General features: G+C 36.2%; 1 protein-coding gene across 2 annotated transcripts in view; it reads left to right on the top strand.

Moving 5' to 3' along the window:
- LOC130096897 (low-density lipoprotein receptor-related protein 8-like) overlaps positions 1 to 22,467 on the top strand; it is an 87,365-nt gene that overhangs the window by 23,729 nt on the left and 41,169 nt on the right. For both annotated transcript variants that reach the window (XM_056263598.1, XM_056263590.1), the window contains exon 4: positions 13,068 to 13,190. In XM_056263598.1, coding sequence (XP_056119573.1) covers positions 13,068 to 13,190 — 123 coding nt within the window. The remainder of the gene's footprint in view (positions 1 to 13,067; positions 13,191 to 22,467) is intronic.

The raw sequence follows: 22,467 nt of genomic DNA, 5'->3' as shown, positions 1-22,467 counted from the left end.
TCATAAATGGTATTAACCCCAGTGACGGGTAGGTTTAGGGACGGGGTTGGGGTAGGTCATATATTTATATATACATAATACAGTAATATAACGTTAAGTCAATGGCGTTGATAAACACGCTGAAAAGCGATTATGCGTGTTGATAGCACGCCAAAAATGAAAATACGAATTGGCGTGTCATACATACGCCATTTCATGAGATCAGTCTGTCTGAAACATAGGCAATTCTAAACATGATATTGGACCAGTTTCTACTGGCATACCACAGGGCTCAATTTTAGGGCCGTTACTTTTTAGTCTTTATTTATTCCCGCTTGGCTCTTCTCAGCATGGCCTGTTGGCTGTCCATCAAACACAGTTATATTCCATGGGTGACAGAGCTTTTTCTATAGCTGCTCCCAGGATTGTGGAACCAACTTACTGTTGAAATTCAGGAAACACAGTCTCTTGGAATTTATTTATTTTTATCTTAAACTAGCTTACTGTTAATCGCAGTAACATTGTTGATTTCTTATTGTTTTGAGAAAATGTCACTATAGTTTCAACTCTAAATTCTGAATATATCAGCTCAAAGTTATTGTAAACACACACCTGTGACCGCACATCAGCCGGATTCAATATTAATGTGCCGAGTTGCTGCATGGCTTGCCAGCAGTCTAATGAATTAATGAACCAGGGAGGCAAACTACAGTCTTTACGCTGAACATCTGGGACTCAAAATCTATTTCAACACTGGAAGAAGACAAATGTTTTAGGAATAAAAAAGTACAACAAAGAACTGTTATGACTAAATTAAATACTGTATGCATAATTCTGAACTATTTCTATGGTTAATATGGACAGTACCAACTTCAATATGACAAAAGACAGTAAGATGTCCAATAAATAGTTACATTTATTATTGGCATTAATAATAATGTTAATGGACGTGGAGTCTTGATGTTTTTCTATGATTTTTATATTGGTGCCTTTTTATAAAAGCACTCAAGACCATTATGCTCATATTACTTTCTCCAGCCACCATAGTGTTTCAGTTGTTTCACTGTGTTCAGCTGAGCACATGGGTACTCAGTGAATTAAAAATAGCGTGTTTCGTCTGTCCAATAGGCATCTTGTTGCTGTTTTGACAAGTGAAAAAATAGACACTGATTATATTGATTTCATGTGGCCAGTATGAGCATTTTGTGAGTTGCACAATAAACCCATGCCTCTGTTTCCATGACTACAGTACACCGGCATCTGTAGGTGAGGAGCACAGCTGTGGGACATGAAACGTCATATTAGATGGACTGCAGCTCAAATATGAGAGCTCCCTGCGGCATTTCTGCTCTTTCCGCTCCATGTCTGCATTAACTTCAGCAGAAAGAGACAATCATATTAAATTTGTGTATGCCAGTAATGTGGATAAAAAAAAAAAAGTCATTTACTTCCAGCTAATGCGGGCATTTTATTGTATTTATTTAGTTCATCAGTATAGGCGACTCATTTCATGAGTTTGCATGCTAATAGGATTTCATAATCTTTAAGAAGCATCTTCAACAGAAATGCCAAACAAAAGAGTTATCTAATGCATTTAAATGGAATAAATACTCAAGGCACATTTCAACAACTGCTCTCCTAATGAATTCACAAAGTAAGACAGATACCATGTGTAAAAACCATTAGCTGATAGGCAAGATATAAGAACCAATTAGATGCTGTTTATTTGTTGGTCTATTCATTTGCATAATAAAAAGTTGTTATGCATTATAGACTGAGTATTATTGTGTAGGATTGTATTTGATGTTAATTATACAGGGTTTTTCCTGGGTCAAAAATGGTCTTCAGTGGTGGCGGACAAACACGGTCATCAACAAAGTACCTTACCCAGCCCAGTATACTCATAATAAATCCAAAATAAATGCAAAGAAACAGTTTGTAATATTAACTTATCCTATTATACATGAAATAAAAAATAATCACCTAGGTAATTTATACTAGTCACTGAGGGACTCAAAATGAACAACAAAGTAACACCTTACATGGAAAAGTGGCAGGTCTATTCTTTTGCATTTAGACTCCAAGATTAAATGCACAGGACATTTTGACATACAGTATCAGATTGTTTTGTTCTGTTATTGGTATTGTCACATTAAATGATCAAAATAGATCAAAATAAATCTTTTAAGATTAATTTTGGCTGCAGCCAAAATATTTTCAAAGCAGGAAAAACCCTGGTCATAACTTAGACTTAAAAGTGACGAACAGATAAGCAATTTGTCATCATGATACTTTAGTTCACTGGTTTCTAGTCCAACTTTTTGGTGATTGTTTTTATATACTTTTATAGTCTTACCAAAATATAAAAAGGAGATACATATATTTTAATATATAAAGACCCATTTTTACAGTGAGAAAAAAAAGTATAAACATGCACCAGTTACTCTATGGTATGATTTTAATGTCATATATACTGTTTTGACATTTTATTTTTATTTTATTTTAAATGGACCAGTTGGTGGCATGCCACCATTAAAGAGAAGCCATGAAGCCTCAGTGAAATGGTATAAAAGAGAGTTGTGCGATCGGGATTGGTAGATGTACAGCTGGCATCTGCAACTTCTTGACTTGAGAGATTTCTTGCAAAGAAAGACCTTTTCTACAACACTCATAACAACTGAATAATTGGACCTTGTAAATTGTCCCCAAAAGCACTATGACTACGCTGAACCTGTGTAGCATAACAAAACCTCATTCGTGTTTAAATTGTATAGCTGCCATAAACAATGAAGCATGTACTTTATCCAGCAATATCTCAAAGGCTTTGTTTAGCGTTTTGCCTCAAACTACTTATTTCAGCATTCAGGTCTTGTCAGAAAAGTATTATGAGATGGCAACCCTGAGATTGTGCCTATAGCTGTTCAATATCCTCAGAGTTTCACCATGTCCAAACCAGGCTTGCTGCAATCTGTCTGTCCACACTAAACGCAAAACGCATTACATTAACTGCTCTAAGTTTTGAATCTGCTGTCATTTTGCTTTTTTTTAGTTGTGTAAAATTTAAAAAATGTAATGGAATTATTTGGGCTGTCGGTCTATTAAAAATAAATCATATTAATACACTACCAATCAAAAGTTTGGAATAATTAATTTTTTTTAATTAATTAATTCAGTTTTTGAAAGAAGTCTCTTATGCTCACCGCGGCTGCATTTATTTGATCAAAATACATTAAAAACTGTAATATATTGTCTGTAAGTATGTAATATTATTGTAATAATCCTGTTATAAAGCTGATTTTTCAACATAATTATGTCTTCAGTGTCACATGATCCTTCAGAAATTATGCTGATTTGCTGCTCAAGAAACATTTATGAATATTATCAGTGTCGAGAACAGTTGTGCTGCTTAAAAGTTTTCTGGAAACTGATATACTACCATTCAAAAGTTTGGTGTAAGTACAATGAAATAAGGATGCAATAAATTGATCAAATGTGACAAAGGCATTTATAATGTTTCAAAAGATTGCCATTTTAAATAAATGCTGTTCTTTTCAACTTTCTTTTCATCAAAGAATCCTGAAAAATTGTGTCACGGTTTCAACAAAAATATTAAGCAGCAAAAAACAGTTTTTAACATTGATATTATTATTAATAATTGAGCATAATTAGCAGCAAATCATCATATTAGAATGATTTCTGAAGGATCGTGTGACACTGAAGACTGGAGTAATGATGCAAAAAATGCACCCTTGTTGAGCACAATACATACATTCATACATATACATTAGTAATTATTCCAAACCTTTGACTGATAGTGTACATCATATTTTTGAATGCAAGAATGTGTCCTGGGTGAATGTCTTCACTTATTCTGTACTTGTATGAATTGTGCCGATGGCAGTTATCTTATTATGAAATGTACACAGGGGTCAGGGGACATGATTAATAATTACATCAATTTATCACGTTATTTTTACACACTAAATTAATGTTAAATTGACAGCCCTATATTTTTTGGTTGGAATCTTGTAATGAATTACTTATTATTTAAATAAATTTCATTGCTTATCTGCATTTTTTTCTAAGCTGTCCTCCTAAGTAGGATCACTGATGCTCACCTTCTATTATGATGGCTATATAAGCCAAGCTTTAGACACATGCACATAAACCTAAAGGTACAGCATGAGTACATTCTTACACACACACACACACACACACACACACACACACACACACACACACACACACACACACACACACACACACACACACACACACACACACACACACACACACACACACACACACACACACACACACACACACCTTTGCTGTCTGTCACGCACAGATTTCATGCTGGAGTAACCTTGTGCTCTCACATTAGTGAACACTATTATGGATGTCTTATTTAAAAATGAATGATGCTTCCATGTTCAGCACATTTAACCTTTTCCTATTGCAGAAAAACACACAGGAATGATAAAAGCCGATTTAACGGCTTTTAAAAAGAAAGGCTAAACATTCATAAGGAAAGCATTAGTGTCTGAAAGCTGAGAATGTTTGTGATCTCTACCGTCAAAATACAGCACAACCAGGGCTTTGCTGCCCCACTTTATGTAATTGACTGCCATATGCTGTCCAATATGTTTAAATCACTGCTGGACTAGTGCATGACATCTTTTTCTTCAGTATATCGAAGCCTGTCCGGCTGTACCATTACCCAGTTATAATCAAAGGATTATTACTAGTTTGCTGATCTGTCTATGAAGTGAACTATAATGCCAGCTGAACTAAAACAGTGCTTAAATAATTTATATTTTTTAGCTTTCTGTCTCTTTAATTTGGCCCAGATCTAGAAATGACCTAGTTTGTTCCTCAATAACATGTTAACTATGGAGCTAACAAGAGTCAAGCTGTACTAGTGCTCTGTAAATGTTTAATAAAAGTAAAATTGAATTGTGTTAAAGGGATAGTTCATCCAAAAATGTGAGTTGTAATCTTTTATTTATACTCAGTGTATATTTGCATGCTCAGTGTGTTTTTGTACATACACTACCATTCAAAAGTTTGGGGTCAGTACATGTATTTATTTGATCAAAAATACTGTAAAAACAATAATATTATTGCAATTTAAAATACCTGTTTTCTATGTTAATATTTTAAAATGTAATGTTAAAACTGAATTTTCAGCATCATTCCTCCCGTCTTCAGTGTCACTGTCACATGATCCTTCAGAGATCATTACAATGCTGATTTGCTGCTCAAGATACATTTAATATTATAACTTCTAAGCACGTGAGTTCTAAGCACGCAATTGCAAGTTATAAAGTCAGAATAGTGGGATATAAACTCTCTATAAACTTAATTTTTTTTTATTCCATGGCGGAAACCTATGGAAGCTTGTTTCCGCTAACTGAATAAAAAAAATAAAAAAAAAAAATTACATTTTTTATCTCACAATTGCGAGATATTAAGTCAGAATATAGAATTGCGAGTTTACATCTCGCAATTCTGACTTTATAACGCATAATTGCGAGTTTATATCTCGAGATTCTGACATATTTTCTCAGAATTGTGATATATACGGTAAACTCGCAATTGCGAGTTATCAGGCCAATTCTAAGGGAAAAAAAGACTGACTTTTTTCCCCTCAAAATAGTTTATATCTCACAATTCTGACTTTATAACACGCAATTGCGACTTTATATCTCACAATTCTGACTTTATATCTCGCAATTCTGACTTTATAACACGCAATTGCGACTTTATATCTCACAATTCTGACTTTATAACTCGCAATTGCGACTTTATATCTCACAATTCTGACTTTATATCTCACAATTCTGACTTTATATCTCACAATTCTGACTATAACGCGATTGTGACTATATCTCGCAATTCTGTCTTTATAACACGCAATTGCGACTTTATATCTCACAATTCTGACTTTATATCTCGCAATTCTGACTATAACGCGATTGTGACTATATCTCGCAATTCTGTCTTTATAACACGCAATTGCGACTTTATATCTCACAATTCTGACTTTATATCTCGCAATTCTGACTTTATATCTCGCAATTCTGACTTTATAACACGCAATTGCGACTTAATTTCACGCAATTCTGACTTTATAACCTGCAATTGCGACTTTATATCAATCAATTCTGACTTTATATCTCGCAATTGCGACTTTATATCCCACAATTCTGACTTTATATCTCGCAATTCTGACTTTATAACACGCAATTGCGACTTTATATCTCACAATTCTGACTTTATAACACGCAATTGCGACTTTATATCTCACAATTCTGACTTTATATCTCACAATTCTGACTATAACGCGATTGTGACTATATCTCACAATTCTGTCTTTATAACACGCAATTGCGACTTTATATCTCACAATTCTGACTTTATATCTCGCAATTCTGACTATAACGCGATTGTGACTATATCTCGCAATTCTGTCTTTATAACACGCAATTGCGACTTTATATCTCACAATTCTGACTTTATATCTCACAATTCTGACTTTATATCTCGCAATTCTGACTTTATAACACGCAATTGCGACTTAATTTCACGCAATTCTGACTTTATAACCTGCAATTGCGACTTTATATCAATCAATTCTGACTTTATAACACGCAATTGCGACTTTATATCCCACAATTCTGACTTTATATCTCGCAATTCTGACTTTATAACACGCAATTGCGACTTTATATCTCACAATTCTGACTTTATAACACGCAATTGCGACTTTATATCTCACAATTCTGACTTTATATCTCACAATTCTGACTATAACGCGATTGTGACTATATCTCACAATTCTGTCTTTATAACACGCAATTGCGACTTTATATCTCACAATTCTGACTTAATATCTCGCAATTCTGACTATAACGCGATTGTGACTATATCTCGCAATTCTGTCTTTATAACACGCAATTGCGACTTTATATCTCACAATTCTGACTTTATATCTCACAATTCTGACTTTATATCTCGCAATTCTGACTTTATAACACGCAATTGCGACTTAATTTCACGCAATTCTGACTTTATAACCTGCATTTGCGACTTTATATCAATCAATTCTGACTTTATATCTCGCAATTGCGACTTTATATCTCACAATTCTGACTTTATATCTCGCAATTCTGACTTTATAACACGCAATTGCGACTTTATATCTCACAATTCTGACTTTATATCTCACAATTCTGACTTTATAACACGCAATTGCGACTTTATATCTCACAATTCTGACTTTATATCTCACAATTCTTACTTTATAACACGCAATTGCGACTTTATATCTCACAATTCTGACTTTATATCTCACAATTCTGACTTTATATCTCTCAATTCTGACTTTATAACACGCAATTGCGACTTAATTTCACGCAATTCTGACTTTATAACTTGCAATTGCGACTTTATATCAATCAATTCTGACTTTATATCTCGCAATTCTGACTTTATAACACACAATTGCGACTTTATATCACGCAATTCTGGCTTTATTTCTCAGAATTGCGAGATGTAAACTCGCAATTGTGAGAAAAAAAGTCAGTATTGTGAGATAAAAAGCAATTACCTTTTTTATTTTTCATTCTGTGGAGGAAACAAGGTTTTCCATAGAAACCAGCTTTTATAGTATAGACAATTTTTAAAAGTGTTGTTGTTGTTGTTGTTGTTCAGAAAACACATATTCAGCTCCAAAACTCAGTTCATTGTTTGAGCCAATAGAGAGCCTAAGTCCCTCCTCCTCCGCTTCCGGCTCAAACTGCGACTTTCTTGTCTTTAAAATGTATCTTTTAAATTGACAAACATCATATGTGTAATTCAGGGCGCAATTCAAACGAGATCAAAATATTTGTTGTCTCTCGCCATTGACTACCATACAATATTTTTCCGAAATAAGGCATGTCAGAGAATGTCTAAGGAACTCCTTTTGGAGGAACTTATATAGCTCATATACTTCAGAGTAGGGTCTAAACCAGCACTATAGGAACTGTCCGTGACGTGAGTGAACTCCGATTGGCCGAACGCACGTGAAACACCAGCACCCGCCATTTTTAAAAAGTCTGTGTAAACACACAGATTATAGCCTATATATTTACTCCAGAAACTAACTCTACAAACATGGAAAACAGTGATAGATGGGCCTCTTAACCTTTACGCTGAGGAGAAAATCCAACGCAACTTTTGAGTAGACCAAGTGAAACATGATTATGTATTTCTGCTCAGCTAGCAACACTGGACATTAACCACACGACATACGCTAATAACTTTTCATCACTGTCTACTTTCTATTGTTTGTTTGCTCAGGCTCTGGCGTTTCTCAGCGCCGTCAAAATAAAAGTCACAACAACAAGCGCGGCTTACGTCACTTTAGAGTTCCTACTGGCGGTGCGAATACAACAGGAAAACGTTCCTATAAGAACCATTAGTTCTCGGGGAACCACCCTGGTGGTTAGTTCCTTAAAGTTCCTAGAACTATCTGGTGCCCCTATTAATGTAAATTGCTATTCTATTTGGTGTCGCTTGTGGCTTAGAAATGACACACTTTAAGTTAAAGGTGACTACATTAATGTTCCGGCACATGATATTCCTGTACTCTATATCCATATTCTCTCCTGACAGCAGAATTGACTATGAAGTGGGGATCAATTTAATGTGTTTAGAGACTAGCGGCGATATTTGACTCTGCTGATTTGATGAAGTGGAGTTAAGAAGCCCTTCATCAAATAGCCATCAGCAAAGCCCAGTGTCTCCTCTGAGTCCACCGCGACCTTTTCACGACACCGCACTCTCTTACCTCACACCTCACTGCAGACAACACAAGTGTGAGATCACATGGGGCTGAAGAAAGCTCTTCTGTTGTCATTTGTTCTACACGTTTTCTCTCACTCACTCTCCTTCTCTTTCCTTTCCCTGCTTTTTAGCAGATATATCAGACCGTACCTCTTAAAACCAAATCCTTTTAGGGGGCTTTCACACTGGCAGTTTACTTCGAAACAGAGCACAGTTTGCATGAAGAACTGGTAATATGAAAGCTGTCATGCGGACCCGGGAGCGGTCAAAATATATGTCAAAATATCCTTGTAAAGTGACTGATCTTGACTGAATAGCTTGTGTAACTTTCATAAGGATTTATCTATATATATATATATTTTTTTTAACTATATGCGGTGTTATCTTACATTTGATTATATTTGATTTCTTGCACTTTGTTCAGTAGAATTAATTATTTTGTGCTACTGCTAATTTGTTTATTTTATAATATATAATTTATAATATATTCTTATTTTATAACTAATTGTCTTTATTAATGTTTGAAATATATATTAGTAAGTTGTTTTTTCTGATATTTTTCTACAAAGTTCCTTGTGAAAGGGTTTTTGAGGCTGCTGATTTTTTTTCGTGCTATTTAGTACAACAAAATGTTTTGCAAAAAGACAGTATAAATATGTTTGATATTTAAATGTTTGGTTTATTTATTTACTTATATTTATTTATACCTTATTGGAGTAAAAACTGGGAAAAGGAATACATTTTTTTCATACAATGGTGTCCAGTGTTGTTTTGATATTTTGAAAGAAAGAACGTTTGGGATGACACTAGGAAGAGTAAAGGATGAAGATCATTTTGCAGCATTGCATGTGTTCTTCACAGATAAGGCAATCCCAGAATTCTCTCTGATTATTAAAAACAAAACAAAAAAACAATGTAAAACCTGAATAATAAACATACTTCACATTGTTATTTTAGTATTTTTATATACAATTATAGCATTTATAAAAAATTTTAGTTTTTATTTTTGTTTTCATTTTAGTTTTAGTATTTTTTTAATTTTAATATATTTTTTTAATTCATATTCAGCTTTAATAAGGCTTTAAATTTTATTTCGGTTTTAGTTTTAGTATTTATAGCTATCTAATTTTCATCTAGATTTTTTATTTTATTTATTTAATTGTATATATATATTTTATTTCAGCTTTATTTCAATTATCAAATGTTTTTTTTTTTTTTACTATTTTTAGTTCTATTTTCAAAGAACAATAACAGCACTTATACTTAGAACGTACAATTATTGGTTGATAGTTCCATCTAATTACCGCAAATATTTGAGTGCTCTGTGCTGCATATTTTATGCTTATTCTTGTGCCTTTAGCTTAGCGACATTCTACCGTTTGACAATAGGAATCAATCAATTGTGTACCAAGTCTCCTGTGTGTTTCACATGATTGGTGCTACTTTGTGTGGCGCACATGCTGTGAAGAACGTTCCAAATCTGTCACTTATAAGGCTCCATGTCAGATAGATGCTGTCAGCTGATGTCGGCTGTAGACAGCAAGACAGCACACTCGGTTTTGGAACAAAGCTCCAGATTTAATGTGTCCTGTTGATGTTTTCAGAATTAGTCTATCCTCTCTTGGTGGCTTATGAATCTCTGAAGCATTACGATTGTTTCAGTTAAAAATGAACACTGACACACACCGTCCTGCACACTAAAACACTGCATTACTGCATTGCAGATCCTTTGTATGTCATGAAGTGTTATGACATGACACTGTTGGTTCACACTATTTCAATGGCAAGGCTGGCTTGCATTAAATATAAGCATATTTGAATAAAGTCAGGAAGATTAATGACAGCCATCTTGCTTGATGAATGATACTGTAGGGTTGGACAAGTGCTGCAATAATGCAGAAATCACTCCCCATTTGATATGTATCACTTGTTTAAATGATGGAACAGATCCAGTGATGGATAATAAATTCACTCAAGTCAAAACTGACTGCTTCAACGGAGCTGCCATTTCAGTGTATACAACATATCATTGGCCAGGCTAATTGGTACAACTTGTTGGGCCCCTCTGAATTCTTTGATGATATAAGAGCAGCTGAATGGCCCCGGCAGACTGTGGCGGCTCTCCAGGCCTCTGCAGCCAGAGATGATTTATTTATGCCTGCAATTCTGATACCTCTCAAACTGCAATCGAATATCAACAGACATCCTGCCAAATGGAGCAGATTGACCGTGACTGTGAAGGAGAGAGGGGGACAGATCTGCTAAAACGAGGGCCACGGGCCCTCTGATCTGCCGCCTGACCCTGTTTACTATTACTTAAAGGGATAGTTCACCCAATTCTGCCATCATTTACTCATCCTCTGATATTTTCTTTTGTGTCATACAGGTTTGGAACGACATGAGGGTGAGAAAATTATGACAATATTCTTTTTTGGGAGAACTATTCTTTTGAAGGATGCCAGGAGACCCTGTTTACAGCTGTCCTTAACATTGTCATAGTCATATTTATGACCAGATCCCATGCAAGATGAAATCATTTATTGTTACTGTCACTTTAGTTTTAGTTTCAGTTTAGTTTTCATGGACTCTCAAGATGTGCCCAAAATTAAACCTCAGTTTTTTCTGTTCTTTGTTTGGCGTTGCTTGTGTTTAAGAGCACACTGTTACATTTAATTAATATTAATATTAATCCTTGCTTTTTTCTTTGTTTTATTTGTTTATTAAAGTATACGGCTGCATTTAGATCCACTTGCCTTATCTCATCCTCATTGCCTGATCAGACGTTACAGTTACAGTAAGAGTTTATCTGTAACTAAAATAATTAGGGTCTCAATTTGGATGACATTAAAATGGAGCAGATACATTTACTCAAAATACAACTACCGGTAGTAAAAAGGAAACACCCAATTTATATAATTTAAACATGGTGATAAAGAGCAGCAATTAACTACGGTATATTTTGCTACAAAAAGGACATTTCTGCGGTGACTCATAAAATGAATCATTTACTCTTTGAACTAATGAACTGTTCAAATGAATAAACTGATTCACCAATTCAAATGAATTGATTCACTTATGGATTACCCGTCCCGTACATATTCTAGGATAAGCACAAGCACGCAGATATATTTGATCATTTTTTAGACAACTTTTAAACTGGCTATCTTTACACTATATGCTGCTTTAAAAGTATACAGTAGTTCAGCCCAAAATGAAACTATGTATTCATTCTGTGATCATTCTGTTGTTCCAATTTCAATGTTGTTTTGATATTCTTTGGAACGACTTAGAGTGAGTAAATGGTGACAGAATTTTGGTAAATAGTGACAGGTGTCCTTCATGGACAAGACAATCCCAGAATGCACTGTGATGTAAAAAAAAAACTTGATCGATATTATATAGTATTATTATACTATATATATTATTATATACTGAAAAGTATTGATTAAAAAAAGTTCCAACTAATGACTTTTACCAAATATTTGTGGTGTGTATTTTCATGCTTGTGTTTGTGTCATTAGCTTAGCAACATGTCAACATCAATTGTGAACCAAACCTGCGTCCCAACAAACCTACTTCCATACTATATAGTTGTCGAAAAACAGTATGTGAGCTGAGTAGTCTGTCCGAATTCACAGTATTCATGAAACATTAGGCAAGAAGTACCCAGAGATTCTGAAGTGCGCATTCAGTGGGCACTTTACTATCCCATGAGGCCACAGGAGAGGAGTTGTGGCCTTATGGGATAGTAAAGCGACGCAACTGACGCTGTAGGTCACATGACAGTTACAACATGGCAAATATAGAACATCCAAATTCCATTCATACCACACACATTCATACTGTATAAAACATACTTTTTTAATGGTCATGCTGTAAGTTTCCAACCAAATGTAGTGCCTACTATATAGTATGCAATTTTGGACGCAGCTCAAGTCTCCTGTGTGCTCTGTGATAAAGCTGTGTGTGCAGTAGAATATGATATTAAAACCATGATGTTTGTGATGCTTTATTGATGGAATCCCTGCCTTCTGTGACACTACTGAAAAAAGCTAGTTTAATAAATACTTGCTAAAACGTGCTAAAAATTGCATTCAGAAGTTCTGTTCAGAGGGTGTCCCTTGTGTTTTCATCACATTTGCAATCTCACATCTCACCCTGTGATGAGCAGCACAGATCCAGGGAACACAGTGAGATCAACAGAAGGATTTGATGTCTTAGGTGAACCTGTTCAAACATCTGCTTCTGTTCCACAGGGGTCAAACAGACGTGTCCACCAGAGAAGTTTGACTGTGGGGGAAAGTGCGTGTCGCTGTCCTGGCGGTGTGACGGGGAAAGAGACTGTGAAAACGGCGAAGATGAAGCGGACTGTGCAGCAGGTGAGTCTGCTCTCTTCCTCTCCGACTGAGTGTTTGATTCTCCGCAGGGAGTTTTGTTCAAGGCTGAGGTGATACTTTGAACGGGCTTTCACCCCAGTGCTGTGGATCTGCTTCATTCGTGTCTCTGAAAGGCACAGAGAGGAGAGAGTTTATTTTCCGAGCACACTTTTGTCTTAAGTCTATGCTCTCTCTTTTATTGAAACTCTAGTACTGGACAATTACATGTTGTTTGGACAATTGTAGTTCTAGACAGTTACAACTGAGAGTCAATTATAGCAATTATTTTAGGTGTGCGCCTGTTGTGTAATTATTATTTTTACAAAGTGTTTGCAGAGGTGGAGCATTGTAACCAATCACAGATATGGTGTTGTGCGCATGAATGTAATAGTGAGACATTTAGGTTAGTCTACAGATCAATTAGTGACAGTATTTTTGAGTTTTAAACAGTCTGATCCACAAGCGTGTGCTGTATGTTTTATTTAAAGTCCCTATATAGTCAATAATTGTATCACTAAAAATCACTTAAAACTCTTCCTTGAAAAAAAATTCTTCATGCCTTAAAATAGCTTGAATGCAGCTTTGCATTCATTGCATTTCAATGCAACCCTTGCCTCATTTAGTATACATGGTTCATGGTTATAGCCCCGCCTCCACTCACTCACACCAGCCAGAGATCCACTCGTTGACGATCACACGTTGACGTGATTGGTTACAAGGTAGTTTGTGACATCAGAAACACCAGAGATTTCAAACCGCGTTTTTGAGACTGTCTTTGGTTCACTGCGGTTCACCATACTCAGCAATGGTGTTGAATTTGTACATGGTTTGTCTTAAAGCATATTAAAAACACCACATAGACATATAAACAATATTAAAAGCTGGATTTTCACCACAGGCTTAACCCTCTGGCTCTGTTTGGTCATTAAATTGCACATTTTGATTTTTTTTAAACTTGGTGACTTTATAGCACTTGCTATGTGAACACACACACATTTTATATACTTTATTTGATTCCTCATTACAAGTCAAATTTCATTAGGAATCAAATTTTTTTTAAATAATCCAACAGATTAAAACAAATCAGCATATTGTTATGGATTAAACTTTGCCAACTGTTTGGCCCCATTTTAGAAATCCCCCCCAATGCAAAGTCCACGGACCGCCAGCCTGTGTACATGACCTAGACTACCAAACACTAGCACAAGAAGCTGACATTTGTACCCAAGGTTCTCAATGGTCGATATCAATGACTGATATTTTAGAATTTCAGAGCAGTAAGAGTCCGCCACAAACAGGTCAAATGCACATAACACCTCAAATAGTGTAACTTTTTTGCCATTCTGAGAGATGTTAACAATATCAGGTGTATAGCAATTCCTAAATGGGTGGAGGTAAACCACAGTGATAAGTTGTATTTTGTAGGAAGAACCTGCAGACGTGCTTTGACACAGAAAGTGAGGATCTCCTGTGTGATACGGAGTGGTCCGCGCAGGGCAGTTTTGCCAACTTTCCCTGGAGTTTCAGACTGGACCAGTACTCCATATTTTGGGCTCTGTGAATAAACAATAGAGTCTGCCTTGATGTTCTAGGCTGGAGCAGGTGAACAGTGTTGTTATGGGGCAGCCTGGCTTCCACGATGACAGATGGCTCCTCTACGACTGCATCAGAGACCTCTACAGGTTGGTAGTAGGAGGTCCACTTCAGTTCAGAAACTGTATTCCAGCATAGGTCATTTAAGTTTGGCCAGTCTGATGTCTGACACACCAAATCCCTGTGCCCATCCATCCAGCTTTCCATTGGTCTTTCTTTTAAACCCCAGGAAGCTATCTTCCCCCCGCCGCATGCGTGTAGCACCTTCCGTCTTTTAAAATCCAGCAATAATGATGCTCTGGCCATTTGCCTCACGCTGACATCATCACAGTTCAACATGTTGGTGAGGTGAGAGGTCTTGTGGCTGTGTACTCCCAATGCAGTGTGGAACTCAAAGCCCCCCGTCCTGTCTTTTCTGGAAGATAAAACGTCTTGTGGAATGTGTATTGAGACAAAGCCATTTCCTAACCACGCTTACGGTTTTGTTGTCCATTTCACGCAACACACACACACACACACACACACACACACACACACACACACACACACACACACACACACACACACACACACACACACACACACACACACACACACAGTGTGTACAGGGACACTCTATAGGCGCAATGGTTTTTATACTGAGCTAATCAAATTTTCTATCCCCATACACTAAACCTACTTTAACCCTCTGGGGTTGTTCGGCCCAAATGGACCCGAAGCATTTAAAAAAAATTTGTTTTTAAATCATAGCTTTATCGGAATGGTCCGAAATTTGGTGACTTTGTTGGTACTTGGTATATGAACACCCCAAAAAATTGGGGACAGGATTTGAATAGTCTAAGTGGTTGTAAAAAAAATAGTCACACTCAGGACCTTCGGGTCCAAATGGACCCACATAGGAAATGAATGGGAAATTGGCAAAAATGTGAAAATACAGAGTTATTTTGTGCATACAATCTACAAATCAGCCACGATCCAGAAAAAAAGCACACAACAGTGAAGGGGTGAATCTATAAAACATCAAGAGTGCAAAACAGACACATCCACACACACACACACACACACACACACAAACACACTTTTATACACATACACACTAATAAATTCAGATTACATATGGGTTTTGAATTTTTAAAATGCTCAGTTTGTCCACCAGATGGCATCCATCTCATTACAAAAATTGCTTTCATGAGGCCTAGGCTTGACTCTAAAAAGAAATGCAGCTTTAAAAAATAAAATAATTTTTTTTTTTTAATTTCTATTATATTCAATGGGGAAAAAATGGGTAATAATTATTGCATTAATATTAATTATAAATCATTTTTATTTTTGAAATTATCTCAAAACACCAAAAAAGAATAGAAAAAATATTATAAAAAACAAGTAAAAAAAAAAAAAGATGATTTTTAAAAAATAAATATTAATCCCACCCTTCCGGCCCATTTGGACCCGAAGGTCCTGAGTGTGACTCTGAAATGAAGGACCCCAGAGGGTTAAATCTAATCATCACAGAAAACTTTTGGCCTTTTTGAACTCTGTTTAGTATGTTTTTTAAGCCATTTGGAGTCAGATTTACTAACAGCTTGCTCTAGAAAAACTGTTCCGCTTATTGTCTATAGTCTGTTTTAACCGACAATCAGTACAAGTGTGACCCTGCAGTGTTCATTCTGCAGTGTGGACGGCTTCATTTATTGTAGGAGTGTTTGTGAGGGTTCAGGTAGTGAACTCTTTCTGAACTGCAGAGCTCTAGCTGTCGTGTGAAACTGTGTGAAGTGAACGGCTTCAGTAATTTATATGGGATGAGACCATTTTAGTACTCTAGTGTTACTCGCATTCTGCATAATTTATTCAGCATTACAGTTTTGCTTGTCAAGCTGCTGAAAGTCTTAATGTGAATTGTCTTGATTGAATGTTTCGCTACATTATAAAGCTACATACAAATTATATTGATTTAAATAGGCTAATTGTTAATACAATATCAATGGAAGTACTAACAATTGTGATTTTTGTCATAATCATGCTGCCCTAGTTTTTTGTGTTGGTCAGACGTCAATTGACGGTTAATCTTGTATTTACGTTTAAAATGAATGAAAGTCATTGCATTATATAGCAGTATATCAAACCAAGTGACATTTATTTGAAAGAAAGCACACTTTTGGTTTTCAGGGTGCATTGTGGGACTTTTTTTGTGAGCAAACGTTTCAGTGCACTGGTAGGATTTCGCGTTTGAGGCCCTTAAAATGACCGACTCCCTGACCAGTGCCCTGACTTCAGCACTAGGGAGCTAATTGAGACGCATAGATACTGTTCAAAATGAATTTAAAAACTGGATCATGTTAGTTAATGTGATGAACTACACCTGTGGTTTCTCCTGTGTTACTCCTGTGTGAACTTGAGGAGGCAATGGCTTCAAATGCCAAAACGATTCAAAAAGTCAAGCTAGTTCTATAGATGCAATTTAATTTATCTAATGCATTTATTATTTGAGTGTGGCTTAGGTGTCCATAAACTCTTTGGGTCACTGTATAGCTTAAACTAAGAATAAATGCTATAGGCTGTGGTACCAAGTAAGTATTCTTAAGGAGAAGCAGTTCCGGCAAAAATATGTCCTTGACATCCTCGCCCAAGGTTTTCTTGATAAATTGTCTGGACTCTTGGGTATTGATGTTAGTGGCAGGGCTCATACTCATGTGTCATGCTCAATGAATGTTTCAACACTTTTGGTAGGAGGTGCTCGAGCTCTGCTTATTAAACATGGTTGTTTGACCTCAGCCAATCAGGTGTCTTCACAAACCCCCGCTGTGAATCTCACTGCCCTACTTTTGAGAAGCTGTGAAAATTGACTCTTTCTCTAGCTTCCCTTTCCCTTGCTCTTCATAATAATATTTCTCCACTCTCTGTCTCTCATTAATGGCTTCTCACACTCCCTCATTTTCCACAATCTCTCTTTCTCGTCTTCCAATTCTGCCTGTTAAAATAAAGGATAGTCTTGCAGGTGATAAAATATCATAATATTGAGCTACATATTTTATAAACCACATATAAATCACATTATAAACTTATTATAATAATAATAATATACAATTAATACAATGACTAAGTAAAATTATATTACTATACAAAATAGGTAACACTTTACAATAAGGCTCCATTTGTTAAAATTATGAAAAATACTCCTAAAACATTTGTTAATCTTAGTTAATTTCAACATTCATTAATACATTATTAAAATCAAAAGTTGCATCTGTTAATATTATCAATGAACAATGAACAGTTGTATTTTAATTAACTAACATTAACAAAGATGAATAAATTCATCCAATAAATTCTAAACCAAAATAACCGTAACTCTATAGTAAGTACATGTAGTTAATTAATATTACACTTATTTGTGTAAGTACAATGTAACTACATTATCTTAAAATAAAGTGTAACATTATATTATATTATATTATTATGAAAAATCTTGTTAATTTTAATATATTATTATAGAAAAAAATATGAAATTGTAGAATGTCTGACTGTCTACATTAGTGATTGTGTCCCTGAGTTATTTAAATTATGATTACAGCCCATCTATTATTTTATTTAACCATCCAGGGCACATTTTCTGGGGTTATCTTTAGTTAACTTTACATAATTTATTATTTCGTATCTGTCTGTGTTTTGAATAAATTGTTGTCTAGCACGTTTCTGATTATGATCTGGTCCCTTTACTAGCCTACACCTGTAAATTGTAATTAACCTGCAGGTCATCTCTGTGGACACACTCTGAGGAAGCATTAGTGTGTCAACATTTTTAACTCCATTTTAAAATCCTTCACTGAAAGGCCATTTAAATAAAGGTTTGTTTTTTAATTAAACCCAAGACGTGTCTCAGATATAGTTTAAATAATATACAAAATTGAATCTTCTGATCCTCCTTTGTTGCAAGTCAATTCCATCTGAAACATTAAAAACTCTTGCAATGTCACAAGATATAAATCAGAATGTTAATTGCCCTATTAAGAGCAAATGAAACAGCCTCCAACCATTTTTTCACTCTAGGGGGTGGAAGATCCGAGATGATAATTCATATGTGTTAAAAGACCTGGCGAAACATAAAGGCTAATTAATCATTATGCATCTTCAATAACAGCCATAAAGACATTTTGGATGGATGGATGGGCTAGTATGGTTGTATGTTTTCCAGATTATTTTTTATCAATCAGTGTTTTATTCAGCCGTCCTCATCAGAGGCTCAAGTCTTGGCAGCACTGAGCCTTTCTTTCCTCCTGTAGAGGTAATCATGTTTCTATTTTCATCAAGCTATAAACCGTGAGTCCAGGCATTCTCTCACTGCTCAGACTCCTGATCAGTTCATCCGTGCCAATGTCAGAGTATCGAGCCAGGAGAACGGGAGCCCTGGCTCAAAATGATATTTCACCTGGGTCTGATGATAATTGATTTCCTGTCTTGCTTTGTGAGGTCTGTGCGGTGTAATACACCTCTAATTATCCACTGTTGAAAGCCTCATAACTCGAATCTACTGCAGTGATGCTCTGACGGCATATGTCTCAATGCATTCACACAAAGTACTCACTGAACGTGCTTGTTTCTCAGTATTGCATCATTTCTTTTCCTGTTGTTTTGACCTATAGTAACATAGGGTAAGGCTAAACAATCATTTCCCAGCTTTTTTTGTTTTGCTTCTATCTGATATATGTTATTTATTTATTTATCTTTTTGTCTATGTGCGATATGAGCAATGATTTGATTCTCTTCGTTCATGGCAGGCGCTTTCTCATAAAGAGGCTTTTGTTCGTTTTTAAATTTTGAGTTCATGCACTCAAATGGAGTATCTGTGTGTTTGGATAGTTTTACGGAATTTATTCAATTACACAATTTTACAGAAATTATCAAAACATGGTTAAACTTCGAAAACATAAAACATCAAGTTTTTCTGGTTGTGAGGGGAAACCTATTAAATGCATTTAAATGTGGTACAATATGGATCCCTAAATAAATGTATTTATGAGTAAGAGTGAGAGTTGAGTGAGTGAGAGAGAGAGAGAGTTCAGTGAGTGAGTGAGTGAGTGAGTGAGAGAGAGTGAGAGTTCAGTGAGTGAGTGAGAGAGAGTGTGAGTTCAGAGAGAGAGTGTGAGTTCAGAGAGAGAGTGAGAGAGTGAGAGAGTGAGTGAGTGAGTGAGTGAGTGAGTGAGTGAGTGAGTGAGTCAGTTGAGTTGAGTGAGTGAGTGAGTGAGTGAGTGAGTCAGTTGAGTTGAGTGAGTGAGTGAGTGAGTGAGTGAGTGAGTGAGTGAGTGAGTGAAAGAGAGTCCAGTGAGTGTGTGAGTGAGTTCAGTGAGTCAGTGAGTGAGTGAGTGAGTGAGTGAGAGTCCAGTGTGTGTGTGTGTGTGTGTGTGTGTGTGTGTGTGTGTGTGTCTGTGTGTGTGTGCGTGTGTGTGCAGGGCCGGCTCTAACCCTTTGGTTGCCCTAGGCGATATTGAGTTTTGCGCCCCCCCCCCCCCCCCCCCCTTTAAAAAATTATAAGCATTTATTAAACTAAACATGCTCTTATAGTTACTCAAAAACTTAAACAATAAATCGTTCATACAAATGCTACAAAGAACGTTCAAGGATATTTATATCATAGTTGCATTGTACAACTATATTTTATCTGACCATAAATAACTTTTAGTAGATAAATTACAACTACTACCACCACTAGGCCTACTATTATTACAATCTATTAGTCTGCTACAAGGTTAAGGGGTTTTCGGGGGTATTTCCCCGTAAGAAAATTTTGTGCATTTTAATGTTAAATTCATCAATCTGGTGCACTTTGAGAGTTCAAAACTAAAAGCTCCAACCCATATTCAGTGTGCAAATTGAACAAAGAAAAATTCAAACCTCTTTTAATTACAGTGTCTGTCTACATTACACTACTAAATAATAATAGATATAATATTAATCCCATGACAGTAATTGCCATAGGCTATATTGTAAAACAAATGCACTGAAAAATAAAGGAAACTTTCATGAGTATTGTACAAATTTCTATACTTGAAAGTAAGTTATATATTAGGAAGTAACCCAGCGCCGCCAATTAAGCAAAACAAAACAAAACGAATGGGCCACCGATGTACGAGTTTTATGAGCCGTTAAGACAAAAATAGAAAAATAAAAGTATGAGATGTATGTATCGGCCCAAAAAGCACGTCGGGCCCGCGGGAATCTCCCGGTTGTCCCGATGGCCAGAACATTTGACACCTTAATGGATGAGATGAGAAGACTTACCTCTATACTGGGCTTTCTTTTTATCTTGTTGCTTTCTCCGTTTTCGTCCCTCTGCACCAGAGGGTTTAGACCGCTTCATTTGAGTAGGGGGAGGCTGCAGACCTGGAGCCGGCAGATATACGCCCCTGACAGTTTTACGCCCCTGACAGTTTTACGCCCCTGTTGTTCCTGATGCGTCCAGTAGGGGGAGGCTGTACAGCGACACGAATTGAGTTGTTAAAGGCACATTATGCAGAAATTGTGTTTTAGTCAAATTAGTGGAATGCAGGAGAACACGGCGAGTAGAACCCTGGTAGCCTCAACAACCAACTGACAAAGACAGGACGAGGTAACAAACAATATATCGGACATCCTCATTCAAAACAACACGCACACACATAGCGAGGGCGAATCAGGGACTCTTTTCCGGTTCCTCACGCGGTCAGATTCTCTTTTCCTTTTCAAAGTCTCTTCCGACCGCGTTTTCTTTGCTTTTTCCATCGTCAAGTATCACGTCTGAAATGCGCGCAAGTGTCTTCGTGCTTCATATGTGGTTGTTGATGTGTGTGACGTCGTTGCCGTAAAGCAAGTCGTGATTCTCGCGAGATTTGTCGCGAGAGCTTTATTACCCAAGCTTTATTACCAGGATGATTCGCCCTACTATGAGTTTGTTTACCACCGAAATGACTTTGAAGCTGTTATATCAAGGTACAATTCTTGCATAGTGTGCCTTTAAATACCGTAATTCCTCAAATAAAGGCCGGGGTCTTTATTTACCTGAACTGCAGATGGTAGCCGGCTTTTATTTGAAGCAGGCTTTTATTAGAGGCAGGCCTTTATTTCTAATTCGCGATCCCCGCCCGCCCGCCAGCCAAGTTTCCATGGTGACGCGTCATGCTTGGCACGTGTTCACCACAGCCAAAATAGCGCTGTATGACAGATGTAGCGCTTTTATTTCTAAATATTAACAAACTTGCTTACCATGTCATCAACTATCTTCTATTCTGACTCTCAAATCCGTGTAAGTGAGTTTGTTTTGTCGTTTAAAACCCTTTATAAATGATCTTGATCTGTAACGTGAGATGGGCACCGCAGTTCGGAGATTCCTGTTGTATTTGTTAAGTTACAGCGCGTGAATTCTTCAGTTTCTCCCGAAATACATGAAAGTAAGTGGCCGGTGAACTGGGAGAAGAATAGAGTAAACTTTATAGTTACTTACACACTGTGTATCTGATATGAATAAAACACGTCGCCAAATATATTTGAATGGATTGTTATTGCTGCTTCCATAGACACCATTGTGTATTTTACAAACTATAAATTTATTGTTTTGCTATAAATCATATCTATTTAAATGTCTGAAACCTAAAATAAACATGTGGTTAAAAACACTGAATAGTTGTGATATATGACAAGCGCTGAGCGCGTCAGT

Source organism: Rhinichthys klamathensis, unplaced genomic scaffold, assembly GCF_029890125.1.
Source record: "Rhinichthys klamathensis goyatoka isolate OS25496 unplaced genomic scaffold, OSU_Roscu_1.1 h1tg000011l_1, whole genome shotgun sequence".
NCBI lineage: Eukaryota > Metazoa > Chordata > Actinopteri > Cypriniformes > Leuciscidae > Rhinichthys > Rhinichthys klamathensis.
Note: the sequence above shows the minus strand (reverse complement) of the source record. Positions and strands in the feature narration are given on the sequence as shown.